The sequence below is a fragment of the Xiphophorus hellerii genome, chromosome 7, assembly GCF_003331165.1.
Source record: "Xiphophorus hellerii strain 12219 chromosome 7, Xiphophorus_hellerii-4.1, whole genome shotgun sequence".
NCBI lineage: Eukaryota > Metazoa > Chordata > Actinopteri > Cyprinodontiformes > Poeciliidae > Xiphophorus > Xiphophorus hellerii.
In genome coordinates this window covers 13,409,437-13,425,997 of record NC_045678.1, presented here as the reverse complement: position 1 = coordinate 13,425,997, position 16,561 = coordinate 13,409,437, and the positions used below count along the sequence as shown (strand labels likewise).

Below are 16,561 nucleotides of genomic sequence, written 5' to 3'. Positions count from 1 at the left end.
TCTGCCAATTAATGACCCTTCAGTGGTTTCACCAACCCTAAACTGAGTACTGGTTTTCTAGCTGGGACATGATTACGATCGCTTTTCGGTGATCAGTTCCCAGCTAAACTGAAAGCAGCCCCAATCAGCAGCTGCAGTTTAAATCTCTCTTAAGCTCCACCCACTCGTAGAACCGCAAAGTCCCCCCGGCGATTAAAACGTGCGGACCCCATGACTCACTGATCCAAAAAGTCGCTGATCCTTGCGCTCTTTTTAATTTCCTTTAAACTGCGATGCCTTTAAATCTTTTCTCTGTCAGCAGTTGCCTTTTAAAATGTTTGAAATCTTTTCATTACAACCCGCAAAGAGGATTTAGGTAAGCAACTCCAGTTTATTTAGAGGTGATTGCACTAAAAACCATCTTTTGTCATAATTGCGTGGTTGTGTAAGTCTAAGTCATACATTACTGCTGCCTTTCCAGAGGTGGAGCAGCTTCCTTAAGCTCAGTGAGCTTAAAAGGTCGCAGTTGTCTCACACTTAAAGATTTCAGCTCCGATGAAATCAAGAGGCTGCTGTGGGTATCAGCGGACCTCAAGCGTCAGATAAAGCATGGAAAGCAGGTATTTAACTAAAGGGAGCATTTTAACAAAAAAAACAAAAAAAACCTGGTCAACAAGTTCATATTTGCTTTATGGAGTTTGAAAGAAGCCAAATGCTATTTCTATTTCAGTATCTGCCTCTTCTGCAAGGAAAGGCGATTGCAATGATATTTGAGAAGAGGAGCACCAGAACAAGAATGTCCACAGAAACAGGTGCTCGGTTTGTGTATCAGCATCTACGTGGGGATTTAACAGGGAACTGTGTTGCCTTCACTGCTTTTAGGACAGAAAATAGCGTAACAGCATGTGTTCTGGTGGTGTTCTCTGCCCTGATACTCTTAATGTCTGTCATTGTTAACAGAAACAAAAGATCTGCTGGAAGGCACATTTTCAGGGCAAGCCTGTGACAAAACGCTGAGCTTCATCCACTGGGTGCAGAAAGGGGCTTCATTTTGTCACAGTACTACCGCAAACTTCAAGTTATCCTATTGTGGTTTTATAGTTTATATCAACACAAAAGCATACACGTTATTATTCTTTTAAAATAAACATCTAAAAGTGTCTAGCAATTTTTACTCTGACGCCTTCAAATAAAATCCAACTGATAGTATTCAGAAGTCACCTACTCACTAAACAGAATCCAGCTGTGAGTAATTTTGTCTCAGTGTGAAAAAAGAGAGGTTTGTTGGAGAACCTTAGTGGTCAAGTGGCGTCGTGAAGACCAAAGAACTCAGCATACAGTTCAGGGACAAAAGTGTGGAGTTTAAATCAGCTTTTGGTTGTTAAAGACTTCCTATACATACAAAAGACTTTGTGTGGAGGAAAACAAACACTGCAGCTGTGCATCAACTTGATAAAAGATACAGACTCTCCTTCCATCAGGACACTAAACACACAGTCAGAGCTACAAATGAACGGTTTAGATCAAAGCATGTTCATGTGTTCGAATGGCCCAGTCAAAGCCCAAAGCTCATTCCAATTAAAATTCTATGTTCATAGATGATCTCTGCCCAATAAGACAGAGCATGAGACATTTATTTGTGGTGGAAACATTAGAACACTTGAAGTTGTTCTAATTTTCAGAATCAAATTTGAAAGCCGTGCTTCATTTTCTTTCCCCTGCTACAATTATGCAATATTCTCTATTGATCTATCACAAAAAAAAAATCACAGGACAACCTATTGACATTTGTGGTTGCAATGTGGCAAAATACAAAAAGTTTAGGGGTTATAAATATTCTTGGGGGACCTATTTTCTATTTAATGTGTAGTATGTACGTTCAGAGTGTTATTTTTATGTAATCATTTCCCAGTATCTATGAGGCGATTCTGAATAGAAAAGTTTGTTCATATTACAGGTTTTGCTTTGTTGGGTGGACACCCCTGCTTCCTAACCTCACAGGACATCCACTTAGGAGTAAATGAAAGCTGCACCGATACGGCAAGGTAACACACACGTACACACACAACTATATTATGTTAACTTGTGGTGCTGCTGTTTTTACTGAACTCGGTGTCTCCCATCTTTCTGCATAGGGTTCTCTCTGGACTTTGCGATATTGTTTTGGCGCGGGTTTACAGTCACTGCACACTGGAGGAGCTGGATCGAGAGGCTTCCATCCCCATCATTAATGGACTCTCTGAACTTTATCACCCCATCCAGATTCTGGCAGACTTCCTCACCTTACAGGTGGCATTTTCCCCAGCATGTTACAACTTTTATATATGATCAACTTTCTTAATCCCTGATGTTTTCTTCTAGGAGCATTATGGGTCTCTTAGTGGACTTACAGTGAGCTGGATTGGAGATGGAAACAATGTCCTCCACTCCTTCATGATGACTGCTGCCAAACTTGGGGTTCATCTGAAAGTTGCCACACCAAAGGTCCGCCTCTTCTTCTCAGACCATCATGGGTTCTGATGGATTTTTCTGTCTCGCTGAATGCGCCATTCTCCACAGGGTTATGAACCAGACAAGGGTGTAACTGAAGAGGCGCAGAGGCTGTCCAAACAAGTGAGGTTCAAGACCTATTAAAGTCATTTATCGGTTAACAATATTCACCCTGAGTTTTTTCTAACCGCGGTTCTGTCTCAGCATGGGACCCAACTTGTTCTGACCTCAGATCCGATGGAGGCTGCCCATGGCAGCAATGTGTTGGTCACCGACACCTGGGTCAGCATGGGCCAGGAAGAGGAGAAGAAAAGGAGGCTAAAAGATTTCCATGGCTACCAGATTACAATGCAGGCAAGCAAGAGGCTTGTTTTATTCAAATATCAGCTAAATTACTCTGTAGTGCCTTCTCATACATATCACTTGAGCCTTTTCCTATATTTTCTCATGTTACTACCACCAAATGTTGATGTGTTTTATTGGGATTTTACATGACCTGCAATATTTCTTTGCAAAATATCTCAAGCTCAGTCAGACTGATGGAGAGGGTTTTTGAATATCAATTTTCAAGTCTTTCCACAGCCTGTAACAGGTTTCTTTCCAGGACTGTATTTAGCTCTATTCATCTTCCTCCAGAAGAAAACATGGCATGATACTACCACCACCATGCTTCACTGTAAAATTGAGGTGTTCAGGGTGCAGTGTTAATTTTCAAAGGTTAGTTTGAAGCTACTCAATAATTTTCTCGGTGACTTGTCTGAGTTTTTGAATGCACAACATACTTTGTATTTTCTCCTTTTCTCGTTCCAATTTTGTGACAATTTGTGAAGGTCTGTCACATTAAATCACACTAAAGTGAGTTGACATTTGTGGTTGTAGTGTGAGAAAATCCCAAACTTCAGCAAGTCTGAAACTACTTCTGGACACAAAAATCCAATGCCTATTAATTAGTGGTGTCACTCCAGCAACTTCAGAAAATATTTATTTAAATTTTTTTGTGATGGGGGATTGGATGAACACAGACCGGAAATGTGGCCAAACCAGATTGGACCTTCCTGCACTGCCTTCCCCGGAAGATGGAGGAGGTGGACGACCAAGTGTTTTACTCATCCCGCTCCCTCGTCTTTCCTGAGGCTGAGAATAGAAAATGGACCATCATGGTAAGATAGCACGTAGATACTTCATATTTACTGCTCATCATTATTTATGGCTACTAATATCAGCCGTTTTACCTTTTTCAGGGTTTGATGGTTTCTCTTTTGACCGACTACACTCCACAGATCTCTATGCCAAAGTTTTAAACTTAAGGTGGAATTTATTTTGGACCTACTGATGAAGCAACATGTGTTAGCAAAATTTGTGTTTACTTTCATAATTGTTACATTTATTAACAAGGAAACAGTTTCTGAGTTATTGCAATTTATTTCCATCCATCTGAACTTGATGGAGGGTGCCAGCAATAAATAAAAGGATTGTGTGCGTTGTGATTGATTCATGTTGTAGTAAGGTCACAACTTTATCCAAAAGCGTGAAAATCCTTTTTGAGAGATAACTTTGTTAGATTAACCTAAGTTCAGTTCAGACGTTGGACTGATTCTGTTTTGTGAAAGTGCGACACCAAGTGGTCAAAGCCAGTAACGCCTTCCGGTGTCTGATTGGAAGACGGTAGATGACGTGTTTTGCTTGGGATGGGAATTACGGCCCTTTTTCTGGATCCTAATAATATAGCTTGTCTCTGGACATAACATTTTGTTTTCATAACTGTGCAAACTTTGGGTGTAAAATAATGTTCCTTTATAAGACTGCACAGAGACACACAAGACAAACAACCATGCATGCACACATTAATACCTAAGCGTAATTTAAAACCAAAATAACCAGACATTCATGATTTTAGATAAACACTGAAATAAAGTGTAAGTTGTAGAAGTTTCCAGGGAAATGTTGTTAAATTTGTGTTTATTTACGCAATGTTTTAGAAAAGGTAAAAATACAAACACACTTTTGGAGGACTTGTTTTCATGTGGACAAGGCCTAAACATTAAATTGAGGTGTACCTTACTGTCAATTTAAATTTGCCTACATAAACAAAACACATGATTAAAATAACACAAACTGTCTCCCACTTATAGGAACCCTCATTATACCTAATTAGTGAATCTGCCTCTCTTCTCCAACCTCAGATCTTTTTTTTACTATTATCTTATATCTGTATCATACAGATATAGGATATTTGCACTATTTTTTTATACAGACTGTATGCTGTGAGCATGTGAAAACAAAAAAAATGTTGGTTATGCACATAAACTGATAAATGACAGCCCTCATTTATGTAATGAACTGGCAATTAGAGCCGGCTCAGTTACGAGCTGCACACTTGTAGCGGGAAGCTATGATCTCCGTGTGTGGTCCAAACGAATCAAGCGACGCATAACAGTTCATTCATAAACAGTGCCTCCGTCAACATGTACCCATTCATAAACATTATTTTATAAACAAAGCAACAGAAACACACTGCCTGTGGTTCTTCTGAAAAAAAAAAAAAGAATCAAATCCACTTCTTATTTGTTTAATACACAAAGCATAACGATGATAAGACGTAATTTAATTAAACAAATTCGTTTAAAAACGGGGTTTTAACAGCACCGCTTTAATGGCGAACCGAAAGCGGAGCATTTTTCCTCGACGACCACCCACACAGAGAGAGGGTGGCAGCTCGGAGAGGGAGCCGGAGCTCCGGGTGGGAGGAGGCGGCGGAGTGGAGAGGAGGAGGACGCCATTGCAGCCACAGCTGGCCGCCCGAGATAAATCTCATACCATCCCAAACTCTTTCCATACTCACTGGCTTTGCCGTTTTCCTCTGGTTCATCCCGCGTTTGTCGGGTCTCGAGGAAATACAAAAACAAGATGGACGGTTCGTCTTCGCTGACAGTCGGAATGTGGAGCCCCAGCGCCGAACAAAAGCAGGTAAAAGAGCCGAGTTCAGGGGGGGACAATGGGGAAAGTTTTAGCCAAACTTGGCTAACTAAAGGTAGCTGTACCGCTATGGAGTCTGGAACTGGACATTATCATCAGTTCAGAAAGCTAAAAAAAATAAAAAATAAAATCAAAAAACGCTGCGCTTTGGGGTTCACTTTAACTACTATTATTACGTAAAGTTGTATACATACACAGTAATTAAGATCGGTTTCCTGTGTAAAATTGTGCCAACATATTGAGATTTAAAGCCTCAAGTTTCGTTCGAGTTCAATCTTTGGGTGCTAGTGATTTACAAAATAGTTTACATGCTGCGTTGTAACAGCTTCACAGTCTGTGATTATCACGTGAAAGACACAATAAAAGACATCTAAAGTTTTGTGAAGCTTTTAAGACAAAATCAAAATTAATCCACCATCTGCAGTGGGTAAGCTGGACAAATTTTAGTTTGATGCTTTCATGATGTTTCGTTATAAATTCACGAAAATCTGAAATAACTAGTCTGTAAAGAAACACGGTCAAGCTTTATCTAAACATTTGTTTTTCATCCCACCATCCACCCATCTAAATTAGAAACTTAAATAACTGCTGTAAAATTTTCTAAGTACACAAATTTCTAAGAAAAAGTGTATGGGACCTTTATATTCTTTGGCGTCGTTTTGCTCAAATATACCATAGTGTGTGAAACTTCTCCTCAGATTATATTGCTTCGATGAACCACATGCAGTGAGTGACTCACTACCTTCAAACTTGTTGCCTATTTTGAGTTTTGTAAGTACAAATTTACGGGTTTCACATTAGACTTTGCTTTTTTGATTTTCACAAATATAACTGTAACTAAGGCAGCACAGTTTATCATAATTATATCATCAAAGCACTATCAGTGTGTGCAATATTCATGTCGCAAAGGACAAGTTGGAGTGCAGTAATTGTTGGCTAATACACTGCCTGGCCAAAAAAAAGTCGCCACCTGGATTTAACTAAGCAAATAGGTCCAAGCCTCCTATTGGATAAGTTCTGCATAGGAGATTATCTTTCAGCTGGCAACACGTTATTTAACCCCAGCTGATGCAATGAGTAACTCCTCATTTCTTAAACAACCATGGCAAAAGACACATCCTGTGGTCGTGGAAAAGACATTAGTCTGTTTAAGAAGGGTCAAATCATTGGCATGCATCAAGCAGAGAAAACATCTAAGGAGATTGCAGAAACTACTAGAATTGGGTTAAGAACTGTCCAACGCATCATTAAAAACTGGAAGGATGGTGGGGAACCATCGTCTTCCAGGAAGAAATGTGGTCGGAAAAAAATTCTGAATGATCGTGATCGGCGATTACTTAAAACGTTTGGTCAAATCAAATCAAAGAAAAACAACAGCAGAACTCAGGAGTATGTTTAATTGTGAACGCAAAAGCATTTCCACACGCACAATGCGAAGGGAACTCAAGGGGTTGGGATTGAACAGCTGTGTAGCCGTAAGAAAACCTCTAATCAGTAAGGCTAACCAGAAAAAAAGGCTTCAATTTTCTAGGGAGCATAAAGATTGGACTCTGGAGGAATGGAAGAGGGTCATGTGGTCTGATGAGTCCAGATTTACCCTGTTCCAGAGTGATGGGCGCATCAGGGTAAGAAGAGAGGCAGGTGAAGTGATGCACCCATCATGCCTAGTGCCTACTGTACAAGCCTGTGGGGGCAGTGCTATGATCTGGGGTTGCTGCAGTTGGTCAGGTCTAGGTTCAGCAACATTGTGTGCCCAAAGAATGAGGTCAGCTGACTACCTGAATATACTGAATGACCAGGTTATTCCATCAATGGATTTTGTCTTCCCAAATGGAACGGGCATATTCCAAGATGACAATGCCAGGATTCATCGGGCTCACATTGTGAAAGAGTGGTTCAGGGAGCATGAGACTTCTTTTTCACACATGGATTGGCCACCACAGAGTCCAGACCTTAACCCCATTGAGAATCTTTGGGATGTGCTGGAGAAGGCTTTGTGCAGTGGTCAGACTCTCCCATCATCAATACAAGATCTTGGTGAAAGATTATAATGCAACACTGGATGGAAATAAATCTTGTGACACTGCAGAAGCTTATTGAAACAATGCCACAGCGAATGCGGGCTGTAATCAAAGCTAAAGGCGGTCCAACAAAATATTAGAGTGTGACCATTTTTTGGTGGCGACTTTTTTTTTGGCCAGGCAGTGTATATTCGAAGTGGTATGAAGTTGCATATCACATGCAATTAATGAATTATTTAGCCAGTTGGGCAAAGTCTCAGGGCAGCAGATGCTCACACCGGACACAAACTACGTTGCCCAAAATGCAGAATACCACAGAATGTAGGAGCCATGGTCGAGAAAGAGAGGAAAGAAGAAAATATGTGTCGCAGCTGATCATTGCAATACTTACCAATATTATCGACCTTAACCTAACAGCATTTTTGCTTTTGCCTTTTCAGTTTAGACCTCCATGTTTCTCTAGAACCCTAAAAAGTAAAATAATACTTTGCTAACTGCAAGGGCCTACATGTTTAGATTGGTGGATTTTACCAGTTCATACTTAGTGTTAAAATATGTGTTGTTTTGTGTCAATCACATGATGACACATGCCAACACAAACCAATCATAAGTGATTAAATAGAAGTCATCTGGACTTAGAAAACTTTCTTATTAGTTTTTATAGATTCTTTGCAGGTTTAGTCATGTTAAAAGGGTTCAGAAGGCTTTGCTTTCAACTCTTTGTCTTCTATTTCAAGCAGAAATATTCTCAAATAATACCTTTCTGGTATATTTGTGTAATTTTGAGTTCCTTCTCTTCAGACTTCCACAGTTGCCTCGCTATCCAGTGGTCCAGTCTCTCACCATGAACGCCAGTAGGAACTGCACCTCAGTGGGGAACGGCGATGGTCTGGCAGTCCTGGAGTCGGTGTCCATCTTGACCATCACGCTGCTGGCCTGCCTGGGGAACCTGCTGATCGTGGCCACCCTCTACCGCAGGCCGTACCTGCTCACGCCCAGCAACAAGTTCGTGTTCAGCCTGACCCTGTCCAACCTGCTGCTGTCCGTGCTGGTGCTGCCGTTTGTGGCAGTGAGTTCAGCGAAGCGAGAGTGGGTCTTCGGGGTGGTGTGGTGCAACTTCACCGCGCTGCTCTACCTGCTCATCAGCTCGGCCAGCATGCTGACCCTCGGAGCGATCGCCATCGACAGGTTGGTACCAGATCAGCCTGGAGTTGCAGTTAGATGAATTCTGCTACTGTTTTTATGTTTTCTGCATTTTGCCTGAAACAATTATAACATATTTCTTCTTAAAGTGTTGCAGATATTTGTGTATTTGTGTGTATTATATTATCCTAAATCCTAAAACTGAAAAATCTTATTTGTTCATATATTTTTAACATTTTGATGGCTTTTTGTTGTGGGTTTTTTTTTTTTTTTTTGACCACACAAACACAAATTTGAATGTATTTTAATGAGCTATTTAGACACAAAATGTTGCATACTTGTTAAGTGGAAGGTAAATTTTGAATAGTTTTGAAAAATATTTACTGAAATATGTGGCTTGTATTTCCAATCAGTGCCCTTTAGTCTGATACCCCTAAATAAAATCCAGTGGAACCAATTGCTTCAACATGTCACCAGATTAGGAAGTTGAGTCGACTCCTGTGCACAGTCGAAATCCAGCTTTTCTGTGAAGCCCTCAGAGGTGATGGCAGCATCATGCTGTGGATATGCGTTTTTTTGATAGTTGAAAGTGCAGATCAGAGTTGATGGGAAGATTAATTGGGCTCAATTCAAGTGAAAACCTTTTAAAACCTTCAACAAGTAGGCAGGACAGCCACACTAAACACACAACTTTAACTCCAGTGAAATAGTTTGGATCAAAATCATAGTTGTGTGTTAGTAAGCTTTAGTGCAGACCATAATCTAATCTGACTGAATTTAAGCTATTTGTCAGGGAAGAATAGACAAAACTTTACTCTCTAGATATTTAGTTCTATTAGAAAGTATGTTTAACACCAAGTCTCTTTGTGTTGGTCTGTCACATAAAATCAAAATAAAATAAAAATGAAGTTTGTGAAGATGTTCAAGGGCAGCAAAAAGCACTATTTGATTTAAAGGTGCATGCCAGATTTCTCATCCTTATTTATTTTGTTTCTACTTTTTGTTTAGTAAATGTGCAGAGCATGTCGACTCTCTCTGGCTTCCTCCAAGTTTAGGCACAGAACGGATTTGTGTCTTTTCTCTAATGGGAAATAATAAATGAGGAATCAAAAGCTCCTTTCTGTGGCACTCAGACACACTGAACAAACAGAGTCATTTTCCAATGACATTTTCCAGGAATTTTGATTTTTCTCTGTATTTAACATTTGAAATTATTTGTGAAACTCTGGGAAGCAATCAACAGCTATTTATTTTACTTAAAAGTCTCTAAAGAGAATAAAGAGGTTGCTCATTAGGACTTATTATTTACATGAACTGTACTTTATTTGAGCCAAATTTAGCATTTAAAGCTACTTGAGATAACCTGTGTATTATTTCCTCGGAGCTCACAAAGCTGTGACTGTAAATTTTCTCAGCAGCTCCCGGTCCACGGTGTTCTCACTGCTTTCCTAATTATCCTTTGCACCTTTGGGGATTTCTGGTTACACAGCAGCTTTTTTGTTCTCCTGCCAAACTCCCGTCTGTCTGTTGTTTTCATCTTTTACCAAAACGCATTACAGCACTGTTTGTGGGTTCGTGCAGCTTTCAGCTCCTGTGTCACCCTCTTCCATCTCAGCAGTCTCTGAGGTTTACGGATCTGCAGTCTCCCCCGAGAACCACGTTCAGCTGCTGTTTGACAGATTTCTCCATCTTGTTCCCATTTCATCCTGGCAGGTACTACGCCGTGCTCTACCCGATGATCTACCCCATGAAGATCACAGGCAACAGGGCGGTGGTCGTCATCGTCTACGTGTGGCTACACTCGCTGGTGGGCTGCCTGCCCCCGTTGTTTGGCTGGTCCTCCTTCGAGTTTGACTGTTTAAAGCGGACATGTGTCGCAGCCTGGTCCAGAGAGCCGAGTTACGCCGCCTTCTGGGTCACCTGGTGCATCCTCCCGCCCTTCTTCATCATGTTGGCCTGCTATGGAGTCATTTTCCGCGTTGCTCGCATGAAAGCCAGAAAAATTCACTGCGGGACGGTTATTGTAGCCCAAGACGACTCAACTGGAACTCAGAGAAACGGACGCAAGAACTCAAGCACTTCAACTTCCTCTAACGGGAGCAGACGGAGCCTTGTGTACGCAGGGAGTCAGTGCAAGGCCTTCGTCACCATCTTGGTGGTGATCGGCACCTTTCTCATAACTTGGGGGCCGTACGTTGGGGTGGTGTGTACAGAGGCCCTGTGGGGTCAGGGCAACGTCTCTCAGGAGCTGGAGACTCTGGTGGCGTGGCTCTCTTTCTGCAGCGCCATGTGCCACCCGCTCATTTATGGCCTGTGGAATAAAACGGTGAGGAAGGAGCTGCTGGGGATGTGCTTCGGCGATCGTTACTACAGAGAGTCGTTTGCCACAAGGCAGCGGACGTCCCGACTCTTCAGCATCTCTAACAGGATCACAGGTGGGACAGCAGCAGGGACTATAGTCTTTAAGGTCATATATTTTCATGAGTTGGATGTTTCTAATTCTCAATGCGCTCATGATGTGTTGAAAATGTATTTTTAAAAAAAGCTAGAAGACAATAAGAGTGAAATAAGTGCAGCAAGTTCAAGAGGTGCCTGTTTTTCTGTTTACTTTAATTTTATAGCATAAAAACGAGTTGACCGGACTGCTTCAAATATTAGTCACACATAAAATAAAATAAAATATGTAAAATTTAATAAAAATAACTGCAATAAAAATATGCAGTTTAAGTAATGAAATCCACTTCTGCTCTCATCCTTTGCTCAACTCAAAAGCCAGAGAAGGTGCATAAGTGTTTAGTAGATAGTAAATGATTCTCATCTATCGTTTTGGAGCAGCCATAGCAAATTCACTTTAAACCACTTTCAGTCTGGAAGCAGCCGAGGTGGCAGATGTAGCTCACTAATGCCGGCTGATGCAAATATGACACAAACCAAGGATTTGCTGCCATCTTGTGGTTTTTACTTTATGTGGTTTTTAGTTACTTTATGGCAGGGGGTCAAAGGTGCATGGATGGTTTAAGGAGTTACATTTTAGAAGTTACATTTAGGAATAAAGAAAACAAATTTTTTTTCCTGTATTAATCTGTTTATCCAACTTTAGAGAGCTGTCCAGTATTGCATTTAAATTCCTCATACCATAGTGGATCTAAGAAACCAAAAGCGTTGACTCAAACCGGCTCACCCGTTTTCACCGAGGTTCAACTTTGTCCAATCTTGGTTTCATTCACACAGCCCAACATTGGTGTCAGTGAATCTCTGCTGTTCAGTTCAGCTGGCAGGAAGAACTGAAAGTCATCTGCAAAATAATGAAAAGAAAGGTTGATTTAAAAAGAACTGTGGTGGACTGAGTATTGAGCCCTGGGCAACCCCAAAACTGGCACCAACATATGTAACATCAGAATATCATATCGAAGTCCTCTAAGCATCAACCTGTAAGCTGCTAAGGTTTTCCTATAAACTGTCTATGAGCACTTGACTAATGTGGGAACAAATTATTTCTTTGAGTGTGCGTTTTGTGAATGTGTTTGTTGTTTATTCAGACTTGGGTATGTCCCCGCACCTGACTGCAATGCTGGCCGGAGGAGGACACCTGTTGGCCCAAGGAAGCAGCACAGGAGACACCGGCTTCAGCTTCACTCAGGACTCAGGTAGGCAATACACACACACACACACAAGAAACACACTTTAGCGTTAATCCTAAAGGACGATATGATTTCATCACTTCATCCTTGATGTGATTATGTTCACGTCAATCTCTCTTATCCATGATGTGGTGCACACAGTCATGTTGTAACTCCAAACTGTTTCCAGTGAGTCAGGAGCATAAAACTATCATAATCATACCAAAATCTCTCCCTACAAACTTTACTGTACACTTGACACAATGCAGTCACGTAATTCTCATTCTCTAAGCAAATACCTAAACCCAGAGAGGAATGATGCATCACTCCAGAGATCACGTCTCCTCTGCTCTAGAGTCCACATAGATTCACTGAGAGCAACTCATTCTTTCGCAAATGATTAGAGAGTCAGTCTGGATGCCTAATGTTGGATTTTAGACATGGTGGCCATGGAAGCAGTTGGATCACCTGAATCCAGTCATTTGGATGAATGAATCAGTACTTTAAGCAATATATAGTTCATGTAAAAACCTTTTGTTTTTGACAAGAAACAGAAAAGGTTCTGTTGTACTAGAATTTTATTAAGTCTGTCAGTATGGTAGTTTTTGTTATGAAAAACAACAACAACAAAAAACTACTGTTCCTCTTCATATTTAACAAAGATATAAGTGAATTAAACCAAGAAATAGGCCTGTCACTATGTCAAATCTTTCTGGATGATAAATTGTCCCAGAAGTTATGGCCATAATGAATAGCATTGTTGTTTTGGGACCAATTTAAAGTAACATAATTAGTAATGGCATAAAAATGCAAGTAAATCGTTTCAAAGAGCCATGAACTTTAATTTCCTCTAAACATTTAACATCGGAACTGGAGTACATTTTAAATATTCAAAATAATTAAACAAAACAACCGAAACTGCAAATAAAATGCATACTAAAGTCTCTGTAAACAAAACTGTCCTTCAATAGAGGAGCTAGATGAGATCAACGCACCAGAATGAAGACGTTTGTCATCCAGGCTTTGGTAGAAAGAGAAAGACAAACACTGATGCAAATTGAAATTATTGAGCTTGGTTTAATGTATCGCGTGATTAATTGGTTTATTACTTATTGTGACAGGCTGACCAAAAAATCTATGCTAAGCCTCTTTGTTACATTATTGTTAAATATATTAAAATGCTTAGCTTATAGATTTCCCTCTACCTCAAATTCCAATTTCTTATTTTAAATCCTGCAAATTGACAAACTTTTTTTTTTTTTTTAACAAATTTATCTACCTAGCTTGGAGCAAACCCAATTTCTACCATAACTGTAATAACTGTAAGATAATTGTGGCTTCAGGTTAGTCATGGTTCCTCATACATTCCTGTTTAACAGCTCATGTTTCAGCTGAAGAGCTGGCATTCAGGATGAGTAAGATCATGCGCTTCTTGTTTTGTTGTTTTCCGACTGGGAGATAAAAAAGGATCACAGGGAGCCGCCCCTCTTTGCTTTACCTGCAGGCACCGACGTGATGCTGCTGGAGAACTCCTGCACAGACGGCTCCTCCTTCCCCTCACAAAACGGGAATCCATCCGGGAAGAGGCGGAGTTCGGTCACCTTCGAAGACCAGGTGGAGCATTCCAAAGGTATCCCATCATTAAGTTCCCTGAGAACACCCTAGAGAGGCAACCTTTTGTTGGAGATAAATGAAAAACATGGCTACACCAAGCATGAATGCTGGGGTTTTTTTGAGGTTTTTCTTAATTTCTTATTTTCTCAGCTGAAAACACGTCTTCGGCCCAAGTCCACGCAGAGATTCACAAATCTCTCGACTCGTTCGCGTCCTGCTTGGCGAAGGCCATCGAGAGCGACGCCAAGCTCGCACTGTTCGAGCAGAGTCTAGCGCCGCAGGGGGGAGGGCTCTTTGTGACGAGGGGGGCGCAGAAGCCCCGATACCCGGACGGTCAGAGACTGAGGCTGGAGAGCATCGATGAAGGCATCGTCAAGGACGACAGAGAAGAGGAGGAGGAGAAGGAGAAGCTCATCTAATCGCTGCAGGTTTGGCCTTCGACTGCACACTAAAACCCTGTGGTACGGCCGATGAAGTCTGGATTCTCCGAAGTTATTGGCAGACAGGAAGAGGCACTTTTTCACTCAAAGGAACACTGTCAGTGTCTGGGCTAATTTATCTATCATGTTTTAATAGGGATTTTGTACTACTGTAACCTTACATGGTAATAATGTTTTGCTACTCATTTTTTTATTATATATTTTTAGTATCTTAATGTGCTGTGGTCAGTTTGAGTAAAAAAAAGGAGAAATTATTGAAAAAAAAAAATCTAGTAATCTTTCACCTCAGATTCAATCTGCTACAGTTTCTCTCATGCAGATGTTTACGGTCCAATAAGGTTCTGTTGCAGCAAAGCTTCTAGACCCAGTTTTAGATTTTCTGTCCTCGATGACTTAAAGGATTACCAGCAAAGGTAACCTGATCAGCACTGACTGGATAAACTATTATTTTTATGATGCTTCTAAGCCTTGGGAATATAAATGTATTTATTTTTTTCAGGTTTGATCAGTATCAAAAAAGTAACGTATTGATTTGAAATATTTTATTCATGCGTATTTTTTCTAAAGACCAAAATGAAATCCTTATTCTGATTCAGGATAAAATAGTCATGAATAAATTTCATTTTTATGTCAACTTGACTTAAAAAAAAAAAACTTTTCAGTCGGGCTTAAAGCATATGCATGAATGCACCAATCAGGCATAAACTCCTCATTATCAGTGCCCTCCTCACCTCTATAGATTTGACTAGTTTGTCAATTTAACATGATTGCATTGAGATCTGGGGACATGGAGTCCAAGTAAACCTTAAAGTGATTCCTCAAACCATTCCTGAATCATTTTACCATTTTGTGTCAGGGTGCATTATTCAGGGAATATTTCCTCCACCCTTGTTGATATGCAGCTTCTTATGCAACCCATCTGTTAAACTGAGCAACACAGGGCAACTTTGACATCCCATGTGCAGCTGTGAGCTCTGGTAAACCACAGTTTCTTCGCCGGGCCTCTTTTGATGGACACTTGGTAATGATATGATCCAGTTTTGTAGCCATCACAATTCAGTTCTCATCAGACTATCAAAGGCTGAGTGTTTCCTGTTTTTCTGCTCTTAACACACCAGCTTTGAGGAAAAATTCACTTGTTGCCTTACTTACCCCACCATCTCTTTTTACTTTTTTCAGTTTTACTCAGAATTTCAACATAGTCTCATAAAATAGACCTTATGTTAGCTTTATAAAAACCTGAACTGGACATATAAATGTGCAGATTTATCTTAAATGTTGAAAATCACCCCAAGAATCAGAAAGAGGATTTTTGAAAAGCCTGAAATTTTAAACATAAGAAATATGTAAAAATTGTATTGAATTCAATACAAAACCTTTAGATATATTTGCTTCATCTTGTTCATATTTATGACTTGGACTTCAGTTACAGTAAATGCAGTTTAATATCAGGCCACTTCAGGCCAAACTAAGGCCGTAAAAGTTCCAGTTACATCATATTGTTTTTTATTTATAGACAAATAATCCTAAATTAAATCACAGCTAAAAAATAGTCAGTTTCATTAAAAAAATGTCTCTATGGTTCAGTTTCAGGGTTTTTTAGTCCATTCAGACTCAGATTCAGCATGAGGACTTGCTGCTGTAGCAGGTCCTCATGCCTCCCTTTACTTTAGAGAAGGAAACTGATGCAGTTCAGCAGCAGAGCAGACACAGAGGTACTAAAAAATAGTCTCTAGTGGGTCCTTAAACTGATTGCTGTAGCAAATATTTTAGAAATTAATTATACTGAACTGATGGTTCACAGTCAGCTTACAGAAATGTTTTCAGAGGTACATGTAGCTTATCCATTTCTACACTCTTAGTTGTATTGAAGAACCTCGGCTTATTTATGAAACTCATATTATAATGTTATTCCCTCATCGAAGACATGCCTGGAGTGTATTTATGAAATTCAGTTTTACTTTGTATGTTTTCTTATTTTTTTAACTGGTACTTTTGTAGTAGGAAAAAAAACTACACACGAGAAGTGATATAATCTTCATTGAGGTTCAATTCATTTTCTATTTTAACTGTGGATACAGATATTTGTATTAAACTTTTATACCATCAAACATGTCTGCTTTGAGTGGAACTCTATTGTTATTTGTGAAGGTTGTGTCTCTGCCAATTCAATTTAATTCAAAGTCAAAAATACCTTCTTTATTGACCTTAAAGGGAAATTAAATGTTGCTGTAACTCATATAATCAAAGATTGACAAAGATCTCCTGTAGCGGTCTG

At 40.0% G+C, this 16,561-nt stretch overlaps 2 protein-coding genes across 2 annotated transcripts; both read left to right on the top strand.

Moving 5' to 3' along the window:
- Positions 1-177: 177 nt before the first annotated feature.
- Positions 178-3,964, top strand: otc (ornithine transcarbamylase). Its single transcript, XM_032568818.1, has 10 exons — positions 178-355; positions 461-599; positions 710-791; positions 1,937-2,024; positions 2,115-2,268; positions 2,341-2,463; positions 2,539-2,592; positions 2,674-2,823; positions 3,492-3,629; positions 3,711-3,964. The coding sequence occupies exons 1-10, from the start codon at positions 273-275 to the stop codon at positions 3,768-3,770; spliced, it is 1,071 nt and encodes a 356-aa protein (XP_032424709.1). The 5' UTR covers positions 178-272; the 3' UTR covers positions 3,771-3,964.
- A 1,215-nt stretch (positions 3,965-5,179) lies between these two features.
- Positions 5,180-16,396, top strand: gpr161b (G protein-coupled receptor 161b). The gene is made up of 6 exons (XM_032567393.1): positions 5,180-5,436; positions 8,268-8,654; positions 10,323-11,044; positions 12,149-12,256; positions 13,734-13,859; positions 13,994-16,396. The coding sequence occupies exons 2-6, from the start codon at positions 8,311-8,313 to the stop codon at positions 14,260-14,262; spliced, it is 1,569 nt and encodes a 522-aa protein (XP_032423284.1). The 5' UTR covers positions 5,180-5,436; positions 8,268-8,310; the 3' UTR covers positions 14,263-16,396.
- The last annotated feature ends 165 nt before the right edge of the window (positions 16,397-16,561 follow it).

Excerpts from the sequence above, each read along its gene's own strand:
- gpr161b (XM_032567393.1), top strand. The coding sequence starts at position 8,311 with ATGAACGCCAGTAGGAACTGCACCTCAGTGGGGAACGGCGATGGTCTG. Across the intron at positions 12,257-13,733 it reads CAGCTTCACTCAGGACTCAG|GCACCGACGTGATGCTGCTG; the intron begins GTAGGCAATACA and ends CTTTACCTGCAG. Across the intron at positions 13,860-13,993 it reads CCAGGTGGAGCATTCCAAAG|CTGAAAACACGTCTTCGGCC; the intron begins GTATCCCATCAT and ends TTATTTTCTCAG.
- otc (XM_032568818.1), top strand. The coding sequence starts at position 273 with ATGCCTTTAAATCTTTTCTCTGTCAGCAGTTGCCTTTTAAAATGTTTG. Across the intron at positions 356-460 it reads AACCCGCAAAGAGGATTTAG|AGGTGGAGCAGCTTCCTTAA; the intron begins GTAAGCAACTCC and ends CTGCCTTTCCAG. Across the intron at positions 2,824-3,491 it reads GCTACCAGATTACAATGCAG|ACCGGAAATGTGGCCAAACC; the intron begins GCAAGCAAGAGG and ends GGATGAACACAG.